The sequence below is a fragment of the Centroberyx affinis genome, unplaced genomic scaffold (assembly GCF_046629955.1).
Source record: "Centroberyx affinis isolate AG114_WGS23_722 - 3 ecotype Tasmania unplaced genomic scaffold, CSIRO-AGI_Caff_v1 ptg002760l_1, whole genome shotgun sequence".
In the NCBI taxonomy this organism is placed as follows: domain Eukaryota; kingdom Metazoa; phylum Chordata; class Actinopteri; order Beryciformes; family Berycidae; genus Centroberyx; species Centroberyx affinis.
In genome coordinates, this window is record NW_027280921.1 from 250,961 (window position 1) to 273,278 (window position 22,318).

A 22,318-nucleotide genomic window follows, 5' to 3' on the forward strand; every position below is an offset into this window, starting at 1 on the left:
CTTCATTAATCACTGCTGCCGGCTTTGCTCAGTGGCCAGGGCAAGGCTCCTCGCGTGTGACTGGACGACTCACTGAACTGCAGATGGGATTCGGTCCCCGCCTACTGCATTACACACCATTCAGGCTGGTCTACTACTCTATATCCAAATAGGAGTGTATAATGAATGTACACTAGATACCGGTGCTGTAGTGAGGCATAGGTGGGCAAAGAAGTTCAATTTCTATTTGTAACACTGAATATCTAATCTCACTACAGTGAAGCGCCGGCACCAGGGAGGGACAGAATGATGTATGAGCACTGTGTATAGTTCATGAACTACTGTACAGTTAAAATATGGGGTGTTAGAGAGGGGCAGCTGAGCAATAGTGTGGCAAAAAATGTATATTCCAGCATCACTAATACATAAATGCAAGATTTACGTAATAGCAAAAGGACAAGATAATTGTCGATTATAGACTGCCGCATGTAGTGTCGATGTCAAGTCTATTTTCACATTGCCCCAGCCCAATTTAACCTCTGGCTATAACCCAAGAGATTCAAACTATTATTCAAACTACTATACTACTAAGGCCTGAAGAAAGACAAAAGTCCGTCTCTGTAATGCAGCAGTCACACGTGTGTCGTCCCCTCTGTGTTGCACATCAAAACAAATGCCTCCTAACACCTATCACTTAGCATCCGAACGTGGCCTCGCTACTGATTCAGACGAGGCTGAAGAGACACATGAGGCGCTGCATTATTCATGACCTGCTGCTGGACACTAACCGAGCGGGGCTTCATTCACAAATCCAAAGTGAAGCAGCAGCAGAAATTATATGCTACGGTGGGGGGGGGTGTAGTGAGCTCGCTACGGTGGCTCGATGACGAAGGAGGGGTGTGTATGTACAGTATGTGTGCGCTTGTGTATGTGCGTATGCATTCTTGTGTATGTGCCTGTGTGTTTCCGTGTGTGTGTGTGTGTGTGTGTAGGCTGAATAGGAAATGCTCCAATCAGAACTCTCAGTATGTCCTCAGGGCCACTGGCCAATGCCCCCTCTGGGTTGCTGTTATGAAATCCTACACCCTGAACACATATACACACACACCACACACATACACACACACACAGTACATGCACACAGCGACTGCAACAAACATTAACAAACTGCCCTTTGACGAGCTCTAACTCATCTTGACACAAGTATCACATTACCGTGCTCCTGTTTAGCCTTGTACGCCCTTTCTGTCCAAACAGAGAAATGTCTATGGCAGCTAGCAAGCAAGCTAGCGATCGCGCTCCACTCCATCAGCATCTGCATCATGATGCTAATGCTGTCGGCGCTAACCCAGCCCCTCAGTAAGTACAACAGAATGGTGGCGCAGCACTACATTTTGCACTGTACATTATTCCCCCATTGCTCCAGCTGCCACCGCTATTGTAATAGCCTCTCTGCAGATACCTCTGTGCTCTCCACAGCTCTGCCATGACACACTCGGCTGATCTTAGATTTGCATTCCAGCCTCAGTGACACAGACAGAGACAGAGAGAGAAAAATGGGAAAGGGAGAGGGAGGAAGATCGAGAGCAGGAGATCATGGAAAGTGTGCGCATGCATGCGTGTGTGAGAGAGAGAGAGAAAATGAGAGGGAGCATGAAGAAACGGGGGCCGGCAACTGCGTCCTATCGCTAAAGATGCATTCGTGGTGCATTCAGGCGCACTTGTCAAGCTGCAGCGTGGAGCGGCAGGATGGGATAGCGTGGGATCGTGATGTCCGTGACGTTGCCAAAGCCCGGCTGCTGCAACAATTGAGTCACGAAACCCACAGTGACGTCCCCCTTCCCCTCCCCTTATAGGTACTGTGCTGTCTAGTGCCGGGTGAGATATGAAGTGCGTAGCATGTGATGTCAGCACAGACATGGCATTGAACCGCAGGACAAGTAGCGAGCTCTGCAGCAGATAGACCAGCAGTGAATCATCCTAACAGGCAGACAATAGAGAGGCATGTTCACTGTCTGCTCGGTACAATGTGGAAATACAGGCTAGGGCTATATTCCTGCTGTGGGAATAACACCAGCCCTTGTTATTGTTGTTAGCCTATTCTGAGCAAACTACAGAAATAATCTTCTGCTGTGACAATGTATCAACCCTGACACTCGGTTAAATGACATTTAAAGATGGTGATGATGATGATTATGATGATGAGGATGTCCTTTCAGTCTAATGGTTGTCATTTGAGCTTTGAGTGAGAGGAAGGTTTATGGTCGGACATCCAGAGCAACTTAAAAATATTAGGAATCCAGATAAGGGAAGATAGACGCCTATTCTCTCCATTAACTGTCATTAATTGGACAAGAAATTACCTGTTCAACCTATTTTCTCTCTGTAGCCTGTAGCCACAAAGCATTTCACACATGCACAGGGGAAAATCTGCTTACTCACCCTAAATCAGGAAAGAGATAGGCCGACTCTAAGATGCTTTAAAAACATGGGCCCTGGTTTTGATCCCGGCACAGCCCAATACACCTCCGGTGCTCATGCGGCACTTCCAATATAATAATCATATTTTTAAAGTACCTTGTCCTTATCAAAAGCAGCATAATGTATCAAATCCATGGCTCACAAAAATCATGGGATTACACTATGGCCCCAAAAGATTAAAAAGTGTGACCCTAAAAGATTAAAAGTGACCCGACATGCTCGCCATGATAAAACCTTTATGTGCTGTTATTTTCCGCAACACAACACAAAAACCAATTGGTGAAATTCCCCGATACACTATGGGGTAACGAGACCTCAGTTTGTCTGCGGTGAGATTCTCCCTCCCTGCCTGATCAGATCTGTTCCTCCTCTGACCTACTGACGGGATCCGATCAGAAACATCCACAGCCACAACCCAGTTCACATCACATATACATTAACACAGAGCATCTGCAACACACAGGCTTGTGACTGATTTACTGTGGGAACACTGGTGGCAGGAGAGAAGTCTTTCTTCTCTTTTAGAACCAAAAGCCCTGAACAGCCATCTCTCTCTAACACACACACACACACACACACACTCTCTCCTTGGTCTCGTTCTATCTCCCTTCCCTTCCCCTTCCCCTTCTCTCTCAGCCAGTAACAACAAAGACAGAGGAGATGGAGGAGGTTTTCTAATGCAAACATTAAAGGTTTACAGTACACCTATAAGTCGTTGAGCTTTTTGACAGGGCTTTTATAAACTACATACAGGTTTGGCGAAAAGAGAATAGGTTTCTTCCTGAAGAATTTTGGCGTTAGTGAATTAGATAATGCAATAGCCCCCTCCCCCCATTTGTCCGGAGGTTATGCTGATATTCCATTTAAAACCAAAGGAATGCCACAAGCGGAAAGATCAATAATTGAAAGTCAATGAGAAAGCTTTCAGTGAGTGATGTACCCTTCAGAGATGTTGCCGGTTTCATGCTCTCAGCTGCATGTGTAGGCACCTAGACGCTTCACAGAAACATGCACACACTAACACTCACACACACTTACTCTCTCACCACAATACCCGCTTTCAGCATTTCATGTGTTAGCCTTGAGGTTTAACCTCTTTGCGATGACAGAAGAACTAAATTGCCATGATGAAGTTCCTACTCTCTAATGCTGCTGTGACAATTATCCCTGAGGCAAAGAAAACAATTTGAAAACAACTGCAGTGTTGTACATGTATAGAACTGACTGTACATGTAACAGTACACACTAATTGTATTGTACAACTGTATTATGCACAGCCGACAAGCAATCTGCCTGCCTTTATCATTGGTTTGACCCAATGTAATGAAACCTTTTCTACACACGGGACAACGTCAACTGTCAATTTCAGGTTTCCAGGGGAAACAATGATAATATCACACACTAAATATGCAATTCAAGATTTTCACATGTACAGTTCTACATATAATTGGAAAAGTATTAACTTTATCTGCAAGACCAATACATATCACAACAAATATATAATTCAAAGACATTGCATTACCACATTCTACGATCACACTGAAAGTTGACAGTCACTGCGTATGCCAATATCAACCATGAGATATAACCAGCCTTACTGAAGGTAACTGTCGGGGCCCGGGACGTAGTTTAGTTCAAATCTCTTCCTGGCTGCTCCACGCAAACACATGGCCTTCTGAGAGCAAACCTCCACAAAAGCTGTCCAGTCCAATCCAGTCTACCTAGTGCCAGCGTTGGCTCACAGCCTGAGACCAAGCCCTTGTTGTTTTTCCAATCCTCTCTCCTCCAGCACTAAAAAATGTCCTTGTTTTATTTCTAGTACAGCAAGAGGGCTAAGGATGATCTGCGCACGGCAGCGACGAATGTACGCTTGCAGCAGTGTTCTTCGGACTGAGCGCGTGACACCAGCTCCGGCTGTTCTGCCTCTTCTGCTGCTGAAGAAACATGTTAAATAAGAGAGCGAAAAGCAATCAAGGTGAAAATGCAAGGCTGCCCCCGTGGGGATTGTGCCACCTCTACTTTGCGGATAATGGAGAGAAGTCAAATGAGAACAAATGAGTGGCGCCGTGTTGCAGAGCTCTCCTGTTAGAGGGAATTTGGCCCGCTAATGACGACAATACATCCTGGAACAGTCTCTATTGAAATGAGATAACTGGGAAGAAAGGAAGAGCAGAGGAAAAACAAGCTGAATGTGCCTGTCTCAAAGCAATCAGAGAAGAAGAGACAGGAGGAGGAAAAACGCCTCAAACGGTCCATTTACGGACGCATCGTCACTCTGCCTTCCAAGACTGAGTCAGCCAGCCGCTGTGCATCTGGGATGCTTCTAGTAGTAAAACAAACGCATCCAATCCCCCTGTTACCTAGTACAATCAAACCTGGCAAAAACCCTGCAGCAACTCAACGTTGGATCCTTCAATCGCTGTAACTCATTATATCCAAATGATACTGTAGAATCAGCTGCCTCGCACTAACAGCATGACTCGCTTTGTTTCTGCTGGTCTGCTGTGCCCACAGTGCCCAGGCACACTGCTGGATGTGGATAGATGGCACAGCTTATGACCCTGGTGCAAAGGCTTCTGGGGGCCTGAAAGCACGCCGAGATATGAGCTTAATACCATCATCATGTGATCGCTATGAGTGGCTGGAGGTCGAGCAACGACCCCACCCAACCCGCCGGCCGCCCAAACCTCCGCCTAGGAGCGGATTACACTCCTCAGTTGATTACTAGCTGACATCTATCACCAATCGCAACCAGAGCATGAGATCTCACCTAATCTCATTCAGCCTGAGGTCTTATGATCCTTAAACTGAACAAATTACATGGTTTATGTATTTATTTTATCCAGAGGGTGGATTTTCAGGCATCAAATCAAATACAGGAGAGAGAGAGAGGGGGAGAGAGAGAGAGAGAGAGAGAGAGAGAGAGAGAGAGAGAGAGACAGAGAGAGAGAGAGAGACAGAGAGAGAGGGGGGGGGGAGATTATCTCTCTACCCCATAATTTCTGTGCATCACAAAACGGATCAAAGACTTTTTTTCCTGATTCTGCACCATTATGACGTAGCTGGTTTTCAGTGACCTGGTTTGATAAGTCTAGTGTGTAGAAATAGCTTGTGCGTATGTCTGTGTTTGTGTGTGTGTGTGTGTGTGTGTGTGTGTGTATCCATGACTGAGGACACCTCCTGTATCCGTGCACCCTTATAAAAGTCTCTCTTCCTCACTCACTCTCTTTACTCTTCCGCCTCCACACTTTTCACCATCCGTCACCATCTTTCTTTCTCCCTCTCCCTCGCTCTATCCATTTCTCTCTCTTCCTTCCTCTCCCGGTCCCTCCCATGAGGCGGGGTCTGAGTCGGACTGGAAGATACACCACTATGTTACCTGTCCTGTTTGTGGTGGCGGTGGTGACAGCTGACTGACAGCGGCGAGGATGGGGGAGGGCAGGTGGGAGATGGGTTGTTGACACAGCGTTTCCAAGGCTGGAGGTTGGAAGGAGAGGAGATGCTAAAGGACCTGTGGGGCTGTTGTATCACCACAGAGTCAGGGCCGGGGCCAGGGCTGCAGGGCTGTAAGTGGCTCTGAGTGGAGTGTGCATCTGACTGCCACCCAGGGAGACTCCAGACCATCAGTTTTGATGATATGGCAAGAACTCTGAGTGGCATCGCTGAGTGGCATCGGTGAACTTTGTATGTTACTTAAAGGATAAGTGGTGCCACAGTTCCTGTTTTGTGCCATAAAGCAATATCCCTTTGTGCCGTAAAGCAATCAGACCCCCTGTCACACAATGTAAAATACAGTGTAGAGGCTGCCAATCATGTCGGCAATGGTCTTGTTTGTTTATGGTAATTATACTATGGTCTCAAAATGAATGTAGTAATGTGGATTTACTGATGTTAAAATGCCACAGGTAGACAGTTAATGTTCTTATACTCTATACAGTAAAGAGGGGAAATGTAAATCAGGTCTTGAAATCATTTACATTTTAGGCATTTAGCTGATACTCTTATCCAGGGTGACTTACAATGAGGTGTTCAGTGTGTTCACTGGACACATTCGCTGCTGGAGTGATCAAACCTGTGACCTTTTGGTTACAAGACTGTCTCTTTAACCGCTAGGCCAGCATGTCCCCTAAACGAGCAGCTGGGGATGCTTTACTATTCATGGTTGTTTAACATATGGGACTTCACAGTCCAACATGCACACCGCACAGATACTTAGTTGCACAGTTGCAGACACACATTAGGTGTCAATGCTCCATATCCAGGCTCTCACACACATACACACACACACACTCACACTGCCTAATGCCTGACAGCCCAGGTTCATTCACAATGACAGCTGGCAGCGTTCAGCCACACCCTCCTTCCCCTCTCCCTGCTCTGCGGAAAGTTGTGAGGCGAGCGGACACAAAGTTGTGTAGCACCACATCCATCAGTGCAACTGACAGTGTCTGAAGATCACAGCCAGTGTATTCACTAATTGGCTTCAAGGATCCGGACTCCGTTCTCCCAGCTACGAGTCTGCAGACCAACCGGGGCCTTATGTGTTCATGCTATGTTTGTATTCTGCGCTATGGTTAACACAACCTCCGCACTGCACCGCCTGTTAGGTCTCCTTTGTAAGAAGCGTCACCGCTAGCGCTCTATGTAGGCCAAGCCCCAACAGAATATGGCATTAAGATTAGCTACAAGTCAGGACTGTTATGCCGCCTCTTGCTTTTCTCCTCCCTGCAGAGAAAGGTTAGAGGAGCAGAGCATGTGTAATTTTTTATTTTTTTTTAATCATATTGTGAAGACCACCGGTGCAGAAAAAAAAAAAATCACACGCGTCACAGCTGGAATTTAATAAAGCAAACACCTCTGTGGAGCGGAGACGCAGCCAGACAGTTCACTGGGGTAATTTTGGAGCAGCGCAGGAGTACTGTCTGTAATTATTCTTATTGACTTCAGCTTGAGTTGAACAGAGCTTTAATACAGAGGAGAACTGGGGAGGGGGCCGGCATCCTCTGGAGGGCCTGAAAGTAATCAACACCACAGCCATGGTGGGCAATTAACATTTTTTGGCAAGTGGTCGAACTGATGAAAAGATACAAGCGCTTGTCGCTCATCTGTGACCAGACCTCACCGCCACATTGCCACATGAGAGATATTATTATCCTTGCCAATCCTTCAAAAAGACACACATACTGCAGACACCCTGTGTGATGACATCTGGGCCACAATAGCTTGCTTTTTGACTTACATTGAAAGAAAGATAGCTGTACTTTTATTGGGTCTTTCACATGGGACGCAGCTTGCTCGCCGCTTGCCTCTTGGTGCAGTGCAAGTCTTGACTAGATGCTGGGGGAAGTTGGAGCAGCATGAAAAAACTGGCAGAGTTTTCAAGAAGCAAGAAGAGGAGCTATTCCTACCTTGTTATCTTGTTAGTGTTGTATATATATATACACACAGTATAACATCCGATATAACATGTAAAATAATGGGTTTTAGAGTGCAGAGGTGGAGTTACCACATCCTATGTGAAAGTCCCTTATTGCAGCATGATGTCATTGTCCCTATTATTCAGTATCCAAGTCATCAAAGTAAGGAGAGACTCTTTCCTCCAGTAGGACTGATACTGTAGGTGTTCCCAGCCATGTTCTGTCCCTCTAGCTAATTCTTATCTTTTACTTCGGCATCCAAACCAACAGTCATGTTCCCTGCATCACTCTGCTGTATAGTCATACATATACACACATGCACAATCAGAGAATTGCAATGTCACACGAACATCACACACACACACACACACACACACACACACACACACACACAAATGCATTATAAAGACTTTCCAGCTTAGCACAGTGGACTATCCATGGAGACCCTCCCTTCCTGCCTGCTGCTGTACTGTAGCATGTTGACTGCTGAGTGCTTGTCAGCCATTGTTCATTCCCACAAAGCGCTCTGTGTAGAGAACATATTGAGATTTGTCGAGCTATTCATAACCCGGCACATTCTATTGTAACCAGACTGCTGGGCTGTATTTCTACACGGGAAAAAAAACGTCTTTCAAGAACCATGGTCTCCCCATCTCTCTCTGTCTCTCTCCCTCTCTCTCTCTCACACGCACACACACAATCACACACACTTTCTGATACACACACATCCACAGGCACACACGCCCATGCACGAACACACACACACACACACACACTCTCTCCACTCACACACACATTTCTTCCCGGTTCTGCTAAGTATGCATTTTTCATTCCAGTGAGCAAGCTGCATTTGAAATCAAAGGCAGTGACGCTGGGCGGCTGTCTGGCTCCATAGAAAGTGAGGAGGTAATGAAAAAAGCTGAGGGGTGAGTCAGAGGATGCTTTAATAATCCCTGCTGCCCAAAATAACATCTCTGGGGCTGGACGCACCAACGACCCTCTTGGGGAACCAGCGGCGGTCCAGGCTGGGCTGGGCTGCTCACGTTAGCCCCTCCATTTTCCCCACATATCCCCCCCCCCCTTCTCTCTCTTTCACTCCCTCTTTTTTTTTCTTCCAACTCCTCTGAGTCTATTATTGTCAACAGATAAGACTGCAGCAGCACGGCACGACGCGGCAGACAGCCAAGCCCTCCATGTTCCAAATATACGACAAGAGGGAGCAGGGCGGAGGGGTGCGTGCACAGAGGGATGGATGGGGCTGGAGGAATTGTGATTCAGCGGGTGGGAAGGAGGAGGGTGGGGCCCATTCACAGGTGAGCGATGTTTCTTTGGTTATTGCCCAATCATCGCTGACAAATGGTGATGGGGTCCAGGCTAAAATAGCCCCTTATGTTGAGTTCAAGGTTGGGCCTCCATTGTCCCACACAGCACAGCTCCACACCTTTCCACCTAGCGCTCCACTCTGTGCGAACAAACGGAGGGAGAAAACGACTAAACTGTTGTTTAGGAATACACATGCCACTGCCAATCTGGTGTTTCTGCGGAAAACCTCTGAACTCACTTGACATCCTTAAACTTTATCCAATCCTGTGTGTACTCACAGGATATTTACATGTCAAGACAAGGAAGCTATGCTCTCGTGAAATCAAACTACTGTCACATATAAATGAGACTCACATGGTTAAATAAAGGTTAAATAAAGGTTAAATAAAATTAGCTAAAAAATACACACGCAATCGACAGTAACTTGCCTTTAATGAGGCAAATATACTCAGATACACAGACCACACAGCATGGATGCTACATTACACCACCACTTGCCCTACAGCAAGGCACTTAACCCTTGACGGCTCCAGTGATTCTGTGGCTGACACTGCACTGCAACCAACCACTATATATACTGTATATTTGTATGGCATATGGAAAATGGCAACCTGTCAGCAAAATTTAAAAATCCTCAATGGCTCGTCCGCTGGGCAATAACGACTGTAAAGTCTGTATGAATACGCAAGCAGCTGCCACACCTAGCGCTACGTCTCGTACATGTACAGTAGTCAGTCCTACTATGCACCAGAAACAACCTCTATTTCGTAACACACATTAATGCACAGTGTGAGGGCCCCTAAATAAATAATAAAGTTGCTTTATTTACCCGGCCCTTGTGAGAGAGCATACTCTGTGTAATGGGAGAATAACTGAATATAAAACTCACCATCACCAGCTAATGCCGTGCTGCTCAGGATGTGTCAAGAGAAAGTCAAATGGACCAGTTACTGGTAAGGACAGGAGCAGATGGTTTACTCAGCCTGAGAGGGCTTTTTCTACACGTAGGACAGCTTAGGGAATCAAACTATTATCTGTGCATCCAAAATCCACGGTAGCCTACTGGTGCATCAGAGAAAAAGTCACATTCCAAATACTGGAGACAAAGTTTCAACACATTGCTCTTGCTATGCCTCACTTGGTTTCAAAATCTAATTTTTCTAAGCTGCTGAAGCATAGTGAACTGAAGCAAGTGATAGGTCCTAAAAACCTAGGTAGTACCAAGCAAGAACAGCATAAGGGTGCAGGACAGGACAGGGAAGCGCACAGTTGAAAGATGATCAGAGAGTTAACAGAGACTAGAACTCACTGATGCTGGTTTGGCAAGTTATAGCTAAAAGCTGGACATAATATTATTATGTTCAGGTCAGGTCATACTACAATACCTGTACTGGAAATCTAATAGACCAAACATGAGTTGAACTTTGTGATAACGGTAGCGAGTTTACAATACAGTAAAATATATTGCTATAATTGCAGTTGTGACAAGCAAGTACCTGTTGTTAGAGTTCACATTCTAAATAATACAAGAAAAGCTGAATTTTACATTGAGGGAAGTATTACTGCTGCAATTACGCAATAAAGAGCAAACATGAGAAAAACATGAGGCAGCCCACTTCACCCCAGCATTTCCATTTAAATGTGGCTTTGTTCCACACCAGTAAGCATTGCATATTGCCTCTGGCACTCCAGCACAGTTCACGTTTACCACCACAGGAGCTATTTTTAACACACATCAATTATAAAATAAACCCCAATACAACAGTAGTATTCTAGTAAGAGTCTCTCTGTGTGTGTGTGTGTGTGTGTGTGTGTGTGTGTGTTTGGTGGAGGTGTGGTGGAGTGCGCTTTACTGCTTTTCAAACTTGTTTCAACACCAACGACAGGGACCTTCAACCTTCTTGGAAAACAAGGAAGGATGATTGAATTAAGGTATAAGTCAATATTTTTTTTTTAGATCAGCTTAGCATCAGCTGTTGTTAATGTGTTAAGTTTCTTTCCTCTGGTGCTGTGTCACTCCATGCACACTGGTCATCTGCTTGGATCTTGCTTGTCAGGAATAGAGGCCTAATTGGGTAGCATAGAAATGGGCAGGCAAAGGAGGCATAAGCACTCTCCAATTACATCCATAGGGAAGGGAAGCCATCTATCCGCTGTAGCCAAGCCACCACAATGCATCTCTCTGGATGGGCCCTGGGCATAATCAAATCAAGACGTACCGTACTTACAGTATCGTTTGCTGATTCCCCCGCTTAACAAACTCTGATATGCACTGACTGCAAGGTAACCAACAACACACAACACAAGAAATACTGTACAATACAGAACCAATCATGAAAATCTTTATCACATCTAATATATAACCATCAGTGAAGTCCCACTGAATGTACGCAAAGTGAATTAATACTGAACTATTACTCTACCACTGAAAGGAATCGTTTGGAAAATTATATTTAGTTCTTTCTTCAGTAAGAAAAAAAAATGGAATTAAACTTTCTGTAGAGTGAGAGAGCACCTGAGGATGGAAACCTAAAAAAAAGTTTGCTTTAGATAGCAAACAAGATGTGATCACACAGCCACACATATGTTGTGCTAAAATATATCAATTTAGGTCTACAACATTTGAGAAGCTGCAGTAATGCAGGATAGAAACATGATGGAGGACTTCTACAGTGTTGCTGGAGCAACAGAGTTCTGTGATCTCATATACTCCATCCTGTTCTGGGACTAATTGGCAAAGCGTGTTGAAATATTTCCCCATCAGTTACCCCCCCAAAATACTATTCATTTCAATGCAGTTTTTTTTAATGAATAAACCGCCGTTCCTCCCATCTTCTCCATTCCAGTTTCATTCCCTTCCCCCTAGTCTCTCTAAAGTGGAACTCAAACAGATCGGCTGCTAGAAGGCTCGCCTGGAGGCAGACAGGGAGCTGTGCATGATGGGAAGACGGTGCCTCCTGAGCCTCCCCTCTGTTCTGAAACACTTTCCTTGTCTGAGAGATGTCACCACACACACACACACACACACACACACACACACACATGCACACATCAAGATGATTCAAGGAAACATTGTGCAGCTCTGCTAAGTACAAGGGATGAAGAGTTTGAGAAAGCAAACAAGGAAATGGATATGGAAGCTACTTGTCTGAGCGACTAAAAGAGACTCCAATTACTATACTCAAGTTTTAGTGCATAACGAGTTGTTGCCATAGATATCTTTCTGGTTCATGCTGCTACTCTGCTGCTCCACCACCAGGGAGAATTGTTTGGAAAATCCAGCAGTATTAATGCAGGATAGATGGATAGATGCAAGGTAGTGGTAGTTCCACAACTGAATTGTAAAAATGCATACCAGCTATGATGGTGTGCAGACCAATTTAAACAACAGGCCAAAATAGAAAAGTGACCTAATTATAGTCACTTTGCTGCAAAAAATATTGCTTACTGAACAATTATAAAATATCCCACTTTTTCCATTTTGTCCACTCAACCACACCAATACAACATGGAGTTTTAACCAAACCTAAAAGATGCGAGCTTTGTGACAAAGTTTCGCTTCTCCTGTCCGTCTGATGAAAAAACCACTCATTGTGTCCCTGTGTGCTCAGCAGAAAGACCTTTTCTCCGGCGCTCAATGGCATTGACAAGCCACCGTCTCAATCGATGAACCCACGGTCAGACCTTTGCAGAGCGAGCCCCAGACCAAAGGGCTGTGTGGGTTAATTGTAATTGCAGAGGACAGCGTCTCTGACACATGCCCTGAGCCAGGGAGCTGAACCGGCTAGAGGGGCCCTAGTCTGGGAAAATGTTTCATCTACGACAGCACTTAACTTCAACCGAGGGTGTAGCGGACGGTAAACCCACCTAAACTCATTTTACCCACTTTTTTATTTGCAGAGCGGAGTTTACACACCTTTTTACACATGTATTCATAAAATACATCATAGTAAGTAGTATCAAACTGATGTAAAATATATGAAGACAGGGTCTTTTAAGGAAAACAAAGAATTAAAGCCCTGGGAGCTTTATTTTCCCCTGATGTCACAGTTGAGTATCTTTTTAGCCATTCACCAAGGTTTGAAAAACCAGAGAGGCCATTTACTGGATATATGCACTCTTCTTTGGAGAGGTAGCTGAAGTGTCCTAAGCTGTAACTGCAGCAGGGGAGGGTGTGGATTTGCAGTTTTATCTGGAATCCCTTCTTTGGGCATATGACATTAGTCACATGTAAACAATTCCTCATGGATATTCTTAATAGCAGGAAAGTGATTTGACATTGTTGAAACAATGGGTCGGCTCCATTACTGTGTGCCACTGCACTGGTTTCGGCCTGGGTGGGCGTGGTTGTGCCTCTCTGAAGGCTTTCCAAGGACATGTAGAAACCAAACAAAAACACGTGTGCAGCGAGCATGGCGAGCAACGCAGATAGGTAAAAGAGAGAATTGATGAATGCCGTTCAGGTGCAAACACAACCATAACTGTTCTGTTCATGCTGGCAATTATGGAAATGTATTTGTTCAAATTCAAAACGTTTCTGAGTCAACTACGGCAGCTACAACCACGGCTTTTGCTCCGTTGTCCATTGTCGTTTGTTTACTCAGCTGTCCAATATGCTGCCGGTTGACAGACTGCACTCCATTTAAGCGGTTTTCTCCGCCCTTCCTGCTACGAAGAAAAGTCACAGGAGCCTATCCCAGCATGCACTGGGTGGAATTCAAGGAAACACCCTGGACAGGTTCCCAGTCAATCACTGGGCACACATAGAAAGACAGTCACGTTCAGATCTCTGGGCAATTTTGAGTCTCCAGTCCACCTGACTTGCAGGTCTTTGGACTATGGGAGGAAACCGGAGAAGCTGGAGGAAACCCATTCTCCCTGTGTGAACACATGGCATGAGAGAGAGACCCTGTGTGAACACAGGGAGAATATGCAAACTCCACACAGAAAGGGCCAGGAATCAAATCCCGGGTCCATCTTGCTGTGAGGCGGCAGTGCTAACGCCCACTGGAGGTCATGGTTTACCTTTTGATTTACCACTGCAAAATCCAAGACAGCCTTGAAATCTACTGTAGTGCCACAGTTGTACAAGGGCAGCTGAGGGTGTGGTCAGGCAGAAGAGGGAAGAGGGGATGCTATACAGTACAGTACAGGCAGAAGAGGGAAGGAGGAGATGCTATACAGTACAGTAAGCAAGGGGAGGATTACTGGTCTTCTGCCACCAGGAAGCGTGCAGAGAATGTGCACTTAGCACCGCTGATCCCATCAAGAGAGACGTCTGAATAAATGGAAGGAAGCCCGGCTGGTGAAAGGAGAGAAATCTTCAAAGTCAGCTTCCTTCCTCTTCCTAACCACCCCTGGAGATCAGATCAACTGCTATCCTAAAACCTAATGAACTAGTAAACAGTGGGAATTAAATGAATATTACATGGGGTTTCATTAATGCCAGCCAGCAGACTCCAAAAATAACGAAGGCAAGAAGCGGAAGCGGGAGGAGACAGTTACTGGAGCTTCTTCTTCTCTGTGTTTACTCAGCATCTGCCTGCCAGAGAAGGAGGCTTTTGATCACTCCTCGGCTGGTTTCTCCTCTACGCTGCGTGGCGAGAGAAGCCCAGGGAGGCCGCCGCGCACTGCCAGGGCCGGTTCATTTGCAACACAAATGAACGGAGCTAAATGTACACGTGCGGGGAGATGGGGGAGCCGCACACGGTGCAATGTTTGCAAAATATGGAAATAATTAATCTCATTGAGCTTGTGAAATACCATCAGTGTTGCAAAAGAGGATTTGAGCAGGGGCTGGGGATGAGACGGATGATGATAGCAATGGGCAGATGTTTAGATTAAGCTTTTTCATTATTGCTTTATCACACGGCTTCTTCGAGTGTATTTTTGGTAATTGAATAAATCGGAGCATGAAATAGATCTGGATTTGGGGCAGAGCAACAGGATTACGGGTGCAGCAGTCTCTTCCCCATTCATGAGACAATGCACGCAAATATTGTGCTATCAGGTCAATTGTGCATTTGGTTATGTAGAGTGGAAATAGCAATAGAAGGATCACTGAATCACTGAAACACACACCTATACATGCATACCTACACACATATATACCCATATATATACATATACATATATTGTACATATACACATACATACATACATACATATACACATACATAAACAGACTCAAACACAGAGTGGATTGAAAATGTATTCCATATGTGAGGACATTACTTCCTGTAAATTTTGACAATAACTTTGAAAGGTTTAGTCAGATGTGTCATGTGAGCTTTACAAGGGTGAATAACTCAGGATTCAGCTCGACAAGAGATTACATCTCTGGACCTCCTAAAGATCTGACCTTATAAGCCACTTTAATCAATAAAACAAATGTAAAATAAGAGTGATGATGCCGTGAAGTACCTTTAAGAGGAGAGGGTCCCTAGCATTCAATTAACAACTCCACTGACCATCAAGGCCAATGGAGGATTTGTGGAATAATGGCTTGTCGATGTGACATACGTATGCTACCACTAAAATCCTACAGGTAAGCCAAGACAGCTAAGGCAGGCATATTTAACCCAACTAGAAGCAGTGTTACAGTGTAAATGGTTACTGACATTGACAAATAGCATCACACATCAAGGCATATGGTTGAAAGCGAAGCACTATCCATGCGGCATATGCAGTTTCTCTTCTCTCTCTCTGCTATTTAAAAACAAGATGACATCAGACATCTGTTTTGGAGCAAAAAAAAAAAGAGAGGCTTTTCAAAGGGAAAAAAAAAGACCTCCTCGGGTCTGGGCTCAAACACATGAACATACAAGCACACCCACACGACAACACATAGACACACACACAGAAACACAAGGACACACACATACACACAAGAGCCGAGTCTCACATTCATGCTACTCAGCAACCTTCTTTTTAGTCCATCAGTGAGCAGAGAGAGAGACAGAGTGTATTTGCGTGTGTGTGAGAGAAAGAGAGCGATGAAGACAGAAAGCAAAGTTAAGGACCTGGGGCGGAGTTGGAGATGGCCTCTCATGCCGAACTGAAACACAGTTTTACTGGGAGGACACTATGCCTACTGTATCTCAACCATTAATGACATGTTAAGGCCGATGGTCACGCACACACACAAACAAAAACACACACACACGCCTATTCAACCTTTGAAGGAATCAGTCTCGCTCCATGAGCATGAAAAGAGCCCAGATGTCAGCGCTCCACGCAGGCCAGCATCTCTGTTGAAAAGTACTCCATCTTTTCTTTGTTGCACTCCCTCTTTGCTCCATGACCCTTTCTGTGCCTTCCTCATCTTGTTTCACTGCTGTGTTCTCTCTGAGAATGGCCGTCCGATCGACCCTATAGGTGCTGTACATCCCGACGAGCGGCGTCACGTGTAGCGCCGGCCCGGGTGCCGTGCCGGGGCCAGCCTGTAACCAAACCTTAGCGAAGGCAATTTCACCTCCCTCTCTGGGCAGCGGCATTAGCGGCGGTGGCAGTAGGCCTGGGGCTGGGAACATTAGCCTGATGCTTATCTGGCCACAGAGCCCACCGCCAGCTACCCAGCTACCAGCTCGCTCACTCTCTTTTTTTCTTCCTCTCTCTCTCTCTCTCTCTCTGATGCTGAGATATGATTTGGTGAGAGCAGAGAAGAGCAGAGAGGAGTAGAGCATATCGATTCAGCCTCCGCCGCTGTCTCTCTCTCACTATTCATCCCCTCTTCCTCTCTGTTGCTATCCACCTACCACTCTCCTCCTTTTATCCAGCTCTCTCTCTCTGGCTATCCACTTCTTTTTCTTTCCCTCTCCAGTGTGCAATCATAATAACCCCTCTGTTAGACACCCAGGCAATAAACCAGGGCCTCCCTTCCTCCTGCATGCATCTCCCTCGGCGAGGGCAAAACCAATAAAGGGCTGGCTTAATTACAGCTGCTGAGTGCCGCCAACACCCGGGCACAACACCATGGGGCTGAGGGTGGGCTGAGCGTAGGCGAGGTGTGACGGGATGTGCGGGGTTTTGCAAAAGTGCTACAGAGGATACAGTGGAGTCCTAGTCTGAATCCTCCACTTAGACCCTCAAGACTCTACCTTATAGTATTCATAGAGCAGAGAAAAGAGGTGGAGGTAGCCTAAAGGGTAGAGAAGTGGTTTGAATCCCCGGACCGGCTGGGAAAACGTGGGTAGGGTTAGTGAATGTGTAACACTCTCTCCTCCCTCAGCAGCTGGTACCCTTGAGCAAGGCACTTAACTCAAAACTGATCCTTTGGAGCTGCTCAGAGGCAAATGGTAGAAGACTGTGGTTGTACTGGGCAGCTGCTAGGCGTTAATGTTAGCTGTGTGAAGCGGGGCGTTGCTGAAAAAGGGAAAACACACTCAGTCAACTTTCCCTGGATAAATAAAGGTTTAAAAAAAGGATAGGTACATGGCCAATAATATATCAAGATGGATATTGCTAACGCCTATCAAATACCCTCAAATCAACATGAGTGCCCAGGACTGTGAAGAGCCAAGGGAGCGAGCGTCATGAATCGATGTCCTTGTCTCTCCCTTGTTTCTAGGTCTGCAGTCCTTCTCCTCCTCTCCTCCCTTCCTCCTCCTCCCGTCCTTTCTTCTTTTTTTCCTTCCTCTCCTCTCCCCCCGTTCTGTCACATCAACATGAATCTGGGGCTCCAGCGGTTCAGAGTCCCACAAGCTGCAGCCTGCCATGTCTGCCTCGTCTCCAGCTCTGTCACCATGGTGACTGATGCCTGGGTGTCCCTGCCTCCTCCTGGTACTTTCCATCTTTCTCTCTCTCTGTTTTCTTTCTTTGCTTTGCCTCTCTGCTCAGCTCCTCTCACATCACAACCAGAGTTCTTCGTATCTATAAAGGCTGGCAAAAAACTGCAGGAAGAGTAGAAATCACAGCAGAAGAAACCTGTGTGTCTTGTAATCTACATGTATGAAGGTCATGGCAGACTGCAAGTATCTAAACCGAACCAAAGCAGGTAGGCTGTCAAACTGTTGTTCTAAAACACTTAGATCTTGAGTTATTTTCCCCATCTATATACTCCTTCCATCTCTACAACTACATTCCACACTCCTTCTCGCCTTGCTCCACCCTCCTCTCTTTTCCTCACACCTCGCCATTATTCGGTTAGATAGGGCATCCCTCGTTCCCCCCCCTCCCTCCCGCGTCCAGGCTACCGTCAGGATTAACAGACAGGGGGGACACATCATCCTCTGTATTGATCAGACATTATACCTTATCACTATGGCAACCACAGTGCTGGAGGGAAGAAGTGAAGGATGGGGGGGGGCAGTGTAAAAGCTACGGGTGTTTCCATCTCAGAGAAACACTCGGTTTACGGCGCTCCCCTACCCCACACCCCACACACACACACACATACACCGCCACCACTACCACCACCACCCCTCCACCCCCACATCTAGCGCCTCCGACCATGACAAGCAGCAGCCAGCGGGGGGAAACAGGCTGGTTTTCCTGCTGACTTTGACTGTACACTACTGTACGACACATATGAGCCATAAAATGGAGAAGCGCACAGCTGCAAATATGCAACGAAACGAACGAGGGGAACGAAGTAAACGGCTGCGAGTATCGGGATGACTCACTAAAATCAAACCCAAGATTGCATGGTCTGTTCGGAATCATTAAACGGCAACAATAGCGGTTTATTATATGTGTTGGATTTGAAACACAATGCTGTGTTCACTACAAAATCAAATGCAGCTATTCATATCCTGCCCATACTGTGTCACACACTTCAGGGGTTTGCAGGTAAAACAGAGTGACCCCTCAATTCAGAACCATTCAGGCCTTCTAAGAACAGATCCCCCGCTACCCATTAGAACCTCTGCTGACGCACACATGCATAATACATGGAGGCTAGATCTAAAAGCATACAGCCCATTAGCGGGCCTGGCCTGGACGAGAGAGAGAGAGAGAGAGAGAGAGAGAGAGAGAGGGAGAGAGACTCGTACACAAACAGCCCTGATCGAACGGAAGGACATGCTGGCTGGCCACTGATAACAGCACACACTGGTTTGCAGAGAGCTGTTGTTGTCATGTACCAGTGGATTGTATGGTGCTACTTACAGACGCAGGAATAAGTGGATATGGAGGTTGACACTAGTCCCAAGGTCCTGGAGAAAATTATGAAAATGGCCGCTGCTTCATTTTCCCTTTGCTGAATTCTGTCACAAAACGTGTTTATTCTCTGGTCGACTGTAAAGTGCTTTCAGCTGTACAGGCTTCTAAATACTAACCATCCACTATCCCAAACAGTTGAGCTTAAAGTAATGAGTTTTCAATACCTTTAGAAAGACTAAAAGTGTTGTTACTGTAGTACCATGCCATCACTGGCAATTTCAAAGCAGAATTAAAATCCTACCAGTTGGCCATACTGCACTATTATTACTGTATTTAGCATAAAAAAATGATACTCCTATTTTCAACGACCATTCAGAAACTGTTTTTCTTGGAGGACTTTGCTGAGAAGGAAAAAAAAAGGGAAGTGATGGAAATTAAGTTCAATTTAATCAGTCAGATGTGATGATTGCTGGATCACAGTTTCCAGGCACAGAGCCCCCTGTTCAGCCCTTCCAGTGCCTGAGTGTTCTGGCCATGTAATGTGAGGTGGCAGAGAGCCCAGCAAACGCTGTAAATTATTTCTGAGGGCAAGAAGGGGGGAGAAAAGACAAGAGGGAAAGACTTGCAGTCCCCAGAGACAGACAGTGCATGGTGTATAGATATGGGCCCGTCTTTGTAGCATGAAAGAAAGAGGCCAGGCGTGTTCTCTTTTCAGCTACAGAGACATGGCTCTGTTTGCAGGTCAAATATTTTGGTTTGAACGCCTTCTGCAGTCTGCATAATGCGTCCAACAGCCATGCCTAGCCAGATGACCAGGGACCTCTCCTTGGGGGAATGGAGCATTTAGCAGACTAATCATAATATGCTCCAGTGCATCTAACAGAGATCCAACCCCCCCCCCCCCCCCCCCCCCCCCCCACACACACACACACACACACACACACACACACACACAAGCACTTCTTATAAAATGTAAAGATTATTATTATTAGCATTGTGGCTAAAAGGGTAGCCTACTAAAATGTTGAATTTCCAAATTGTGATATAACGACGTTTAAATACATGCTGCAGTGTGTGTGTGTATACTATATACTGTATATGTATAGGTCTTTATGCTGTTGCTTGGGGTTTTCTATTGTTTTTTTTAATTTTTATTTATTTATTTTTTAATGAGTAGCCAAGACCTGTAGGCTTTCGCCACCAGTAAAACATATTTGAAACGTGTGTGTGTGTGTAGGGTTGGGGGTGGGGGGGGGGGGGCATGGTTTCTAGTGCTGGACTATTTCGAATTTCCCCCCTCGTCTCATGTTATCCGCTCAGGCACATCGGCAGCGGCAGCGGCAGTAGCACACATGCTGCAGCAGCGGTGCGCCGGGACACACACACACACACACACACGCACGCACAGTCACACCTCAGCATTATCACAATCTACCTAACCGGATCATTTTACACCCCCCACCACCACCCCTCCACCCCCCCAAAACCGCGGCAGCATCGCTGATCGGCCCCATCATCCAGCCTCCAGCCTCCCGCTGGGTTGCCAGGAAATATCTGCAGCAGCAACAGTACTATAGGTTGTTATTACGCAGGCTGGCTGCCGATCGATAAACGCAACCCCCCCATCTCCTCCTCCACCCCCCCCCTCCTCCTCCAATACTCGTTTGACATACCAACGGGGAAGCCCTTCTTCATAAATCAGGGCATTTCTTTACAAAGGAATCACTCACCCGATGTTGCTCAACGCCTGCTCGAACAGCTCCGTCTGTAAGATGTTCTGAGGCGGCGAGAAAGCCCCGTTGAAATGTGATAAAACCGAGCTACAAAACTGACGCAATGTCTCAAACTGCATTTTCCCCCTCCGTTTTCTTTTATCCTCAGTAAATGATCACCCCTTTTTCTTTCACCAGCAATACATTCTACAGCCTGCGCTCTCTCCGGACAGCCCCCCTGCACCCCCACCTTATTATTACAATTATTATTATTATCTCCAGCGGCGCATTAAACGCGAAAAAGACGCCGATCAAGTTCCATATTTCTCCTGCTGCTCCTGGTAAAAAGTGTCCTTAAATGAGACGCATTCCGGGCGGGATCCGTCGGTCATAATGCTCCGGACTTGAACCGACAAAACGGAGGTAATGCCGGTGCCGGTAACGAGCCTTTTCTTCTCACTGTGGCAAAAATCTCTTCTTGCTGTGGAGGAAGAGGCGAAGGAGCGACCGGAGGAAAAAAGAAGCGGAGCAGCATCCTATACGGCAGCCAGCAGCATCCCTTTACCGGCGCATCAGCTGCTGCCTCACATTCAACTCATATTTCCCGTTGCCTATTAAGAGCACACACTCACGCCGACACACGCACAAACACACGCACACACACTACGGGCTGATATGCATTCGTGCGCACTCGTTGCCATATCTCTCCATCCTCCTCTCATGCACTCTTTGGGACGCGCACGGCAGCAGATAGCCCACAATACAATACATGGGCGAGCAGAGATGCTGTCGTCAGTGGTTTTTTTTTTTTTTCTTTTTCTTATTTCCCATATCTGGCTCCAGACCATCAGCTCCTCAGAAGTAATAAAGGAGGAGGACAAGGCATCCTAATACCTCTGAAAGAGAGGGTGTCTGCCTGTGAGGAAGGGGTGCACACACATAAAAAAGGAGGGCTTTTAAGAGTTTATTGGTTTGGGTAGTGGTTCTGCATAGAACTGTAATGACTCAAAAGATGCTCTGATTTGTTAAAATAAAAAAAAATAAAAAAAATAAAAATCAACTATAAATAACCCAGTATGGCTCCTAAAAGGTTGTTTAATTCTGCTGATTTGGAACATTTTGTACATTCTCAAATGATTCTTTACAGCACAAATATGGTCTACGTGGAACCATTTGAACATGGTGCTATAATGAATCTGAAGGGTTTGTTATGCACCAAAAAGGGGTTCTGCTATGGCACAAGCCTGAAGAACCATTTGCTGGTACTCTATAGAATCTTTTCTGACAGATGGGAAGAGGAGTGAG

At 46.0% G+C, this 22,318-nt stretch overlaps 1 protein-coding gene across 1 annotated transcript in view; it reads right to left on the bottom strand.

Annotated features, from left to right (window-relative positions):
* Window positions 1–21,153, bottom strand: part of rims2a (regulating synaptic membrane exocytosis 2a) — a 102,874-nt gene extending 81,721 nt beyond the window's left edge. The window contains exon 1 of the mRNA XM_071535737.1: window positions 21,032–21,153. Within this exon, the coding sequence (XP_071391838.1) occupies window positions 21,032–21,153 (122 nt within the window). The remainder of the gene's footprint in view (window positions 1–21,031) is intronic.
* Window positions 21,154–22,318: the final 1,165 nt, after the last annotated feature.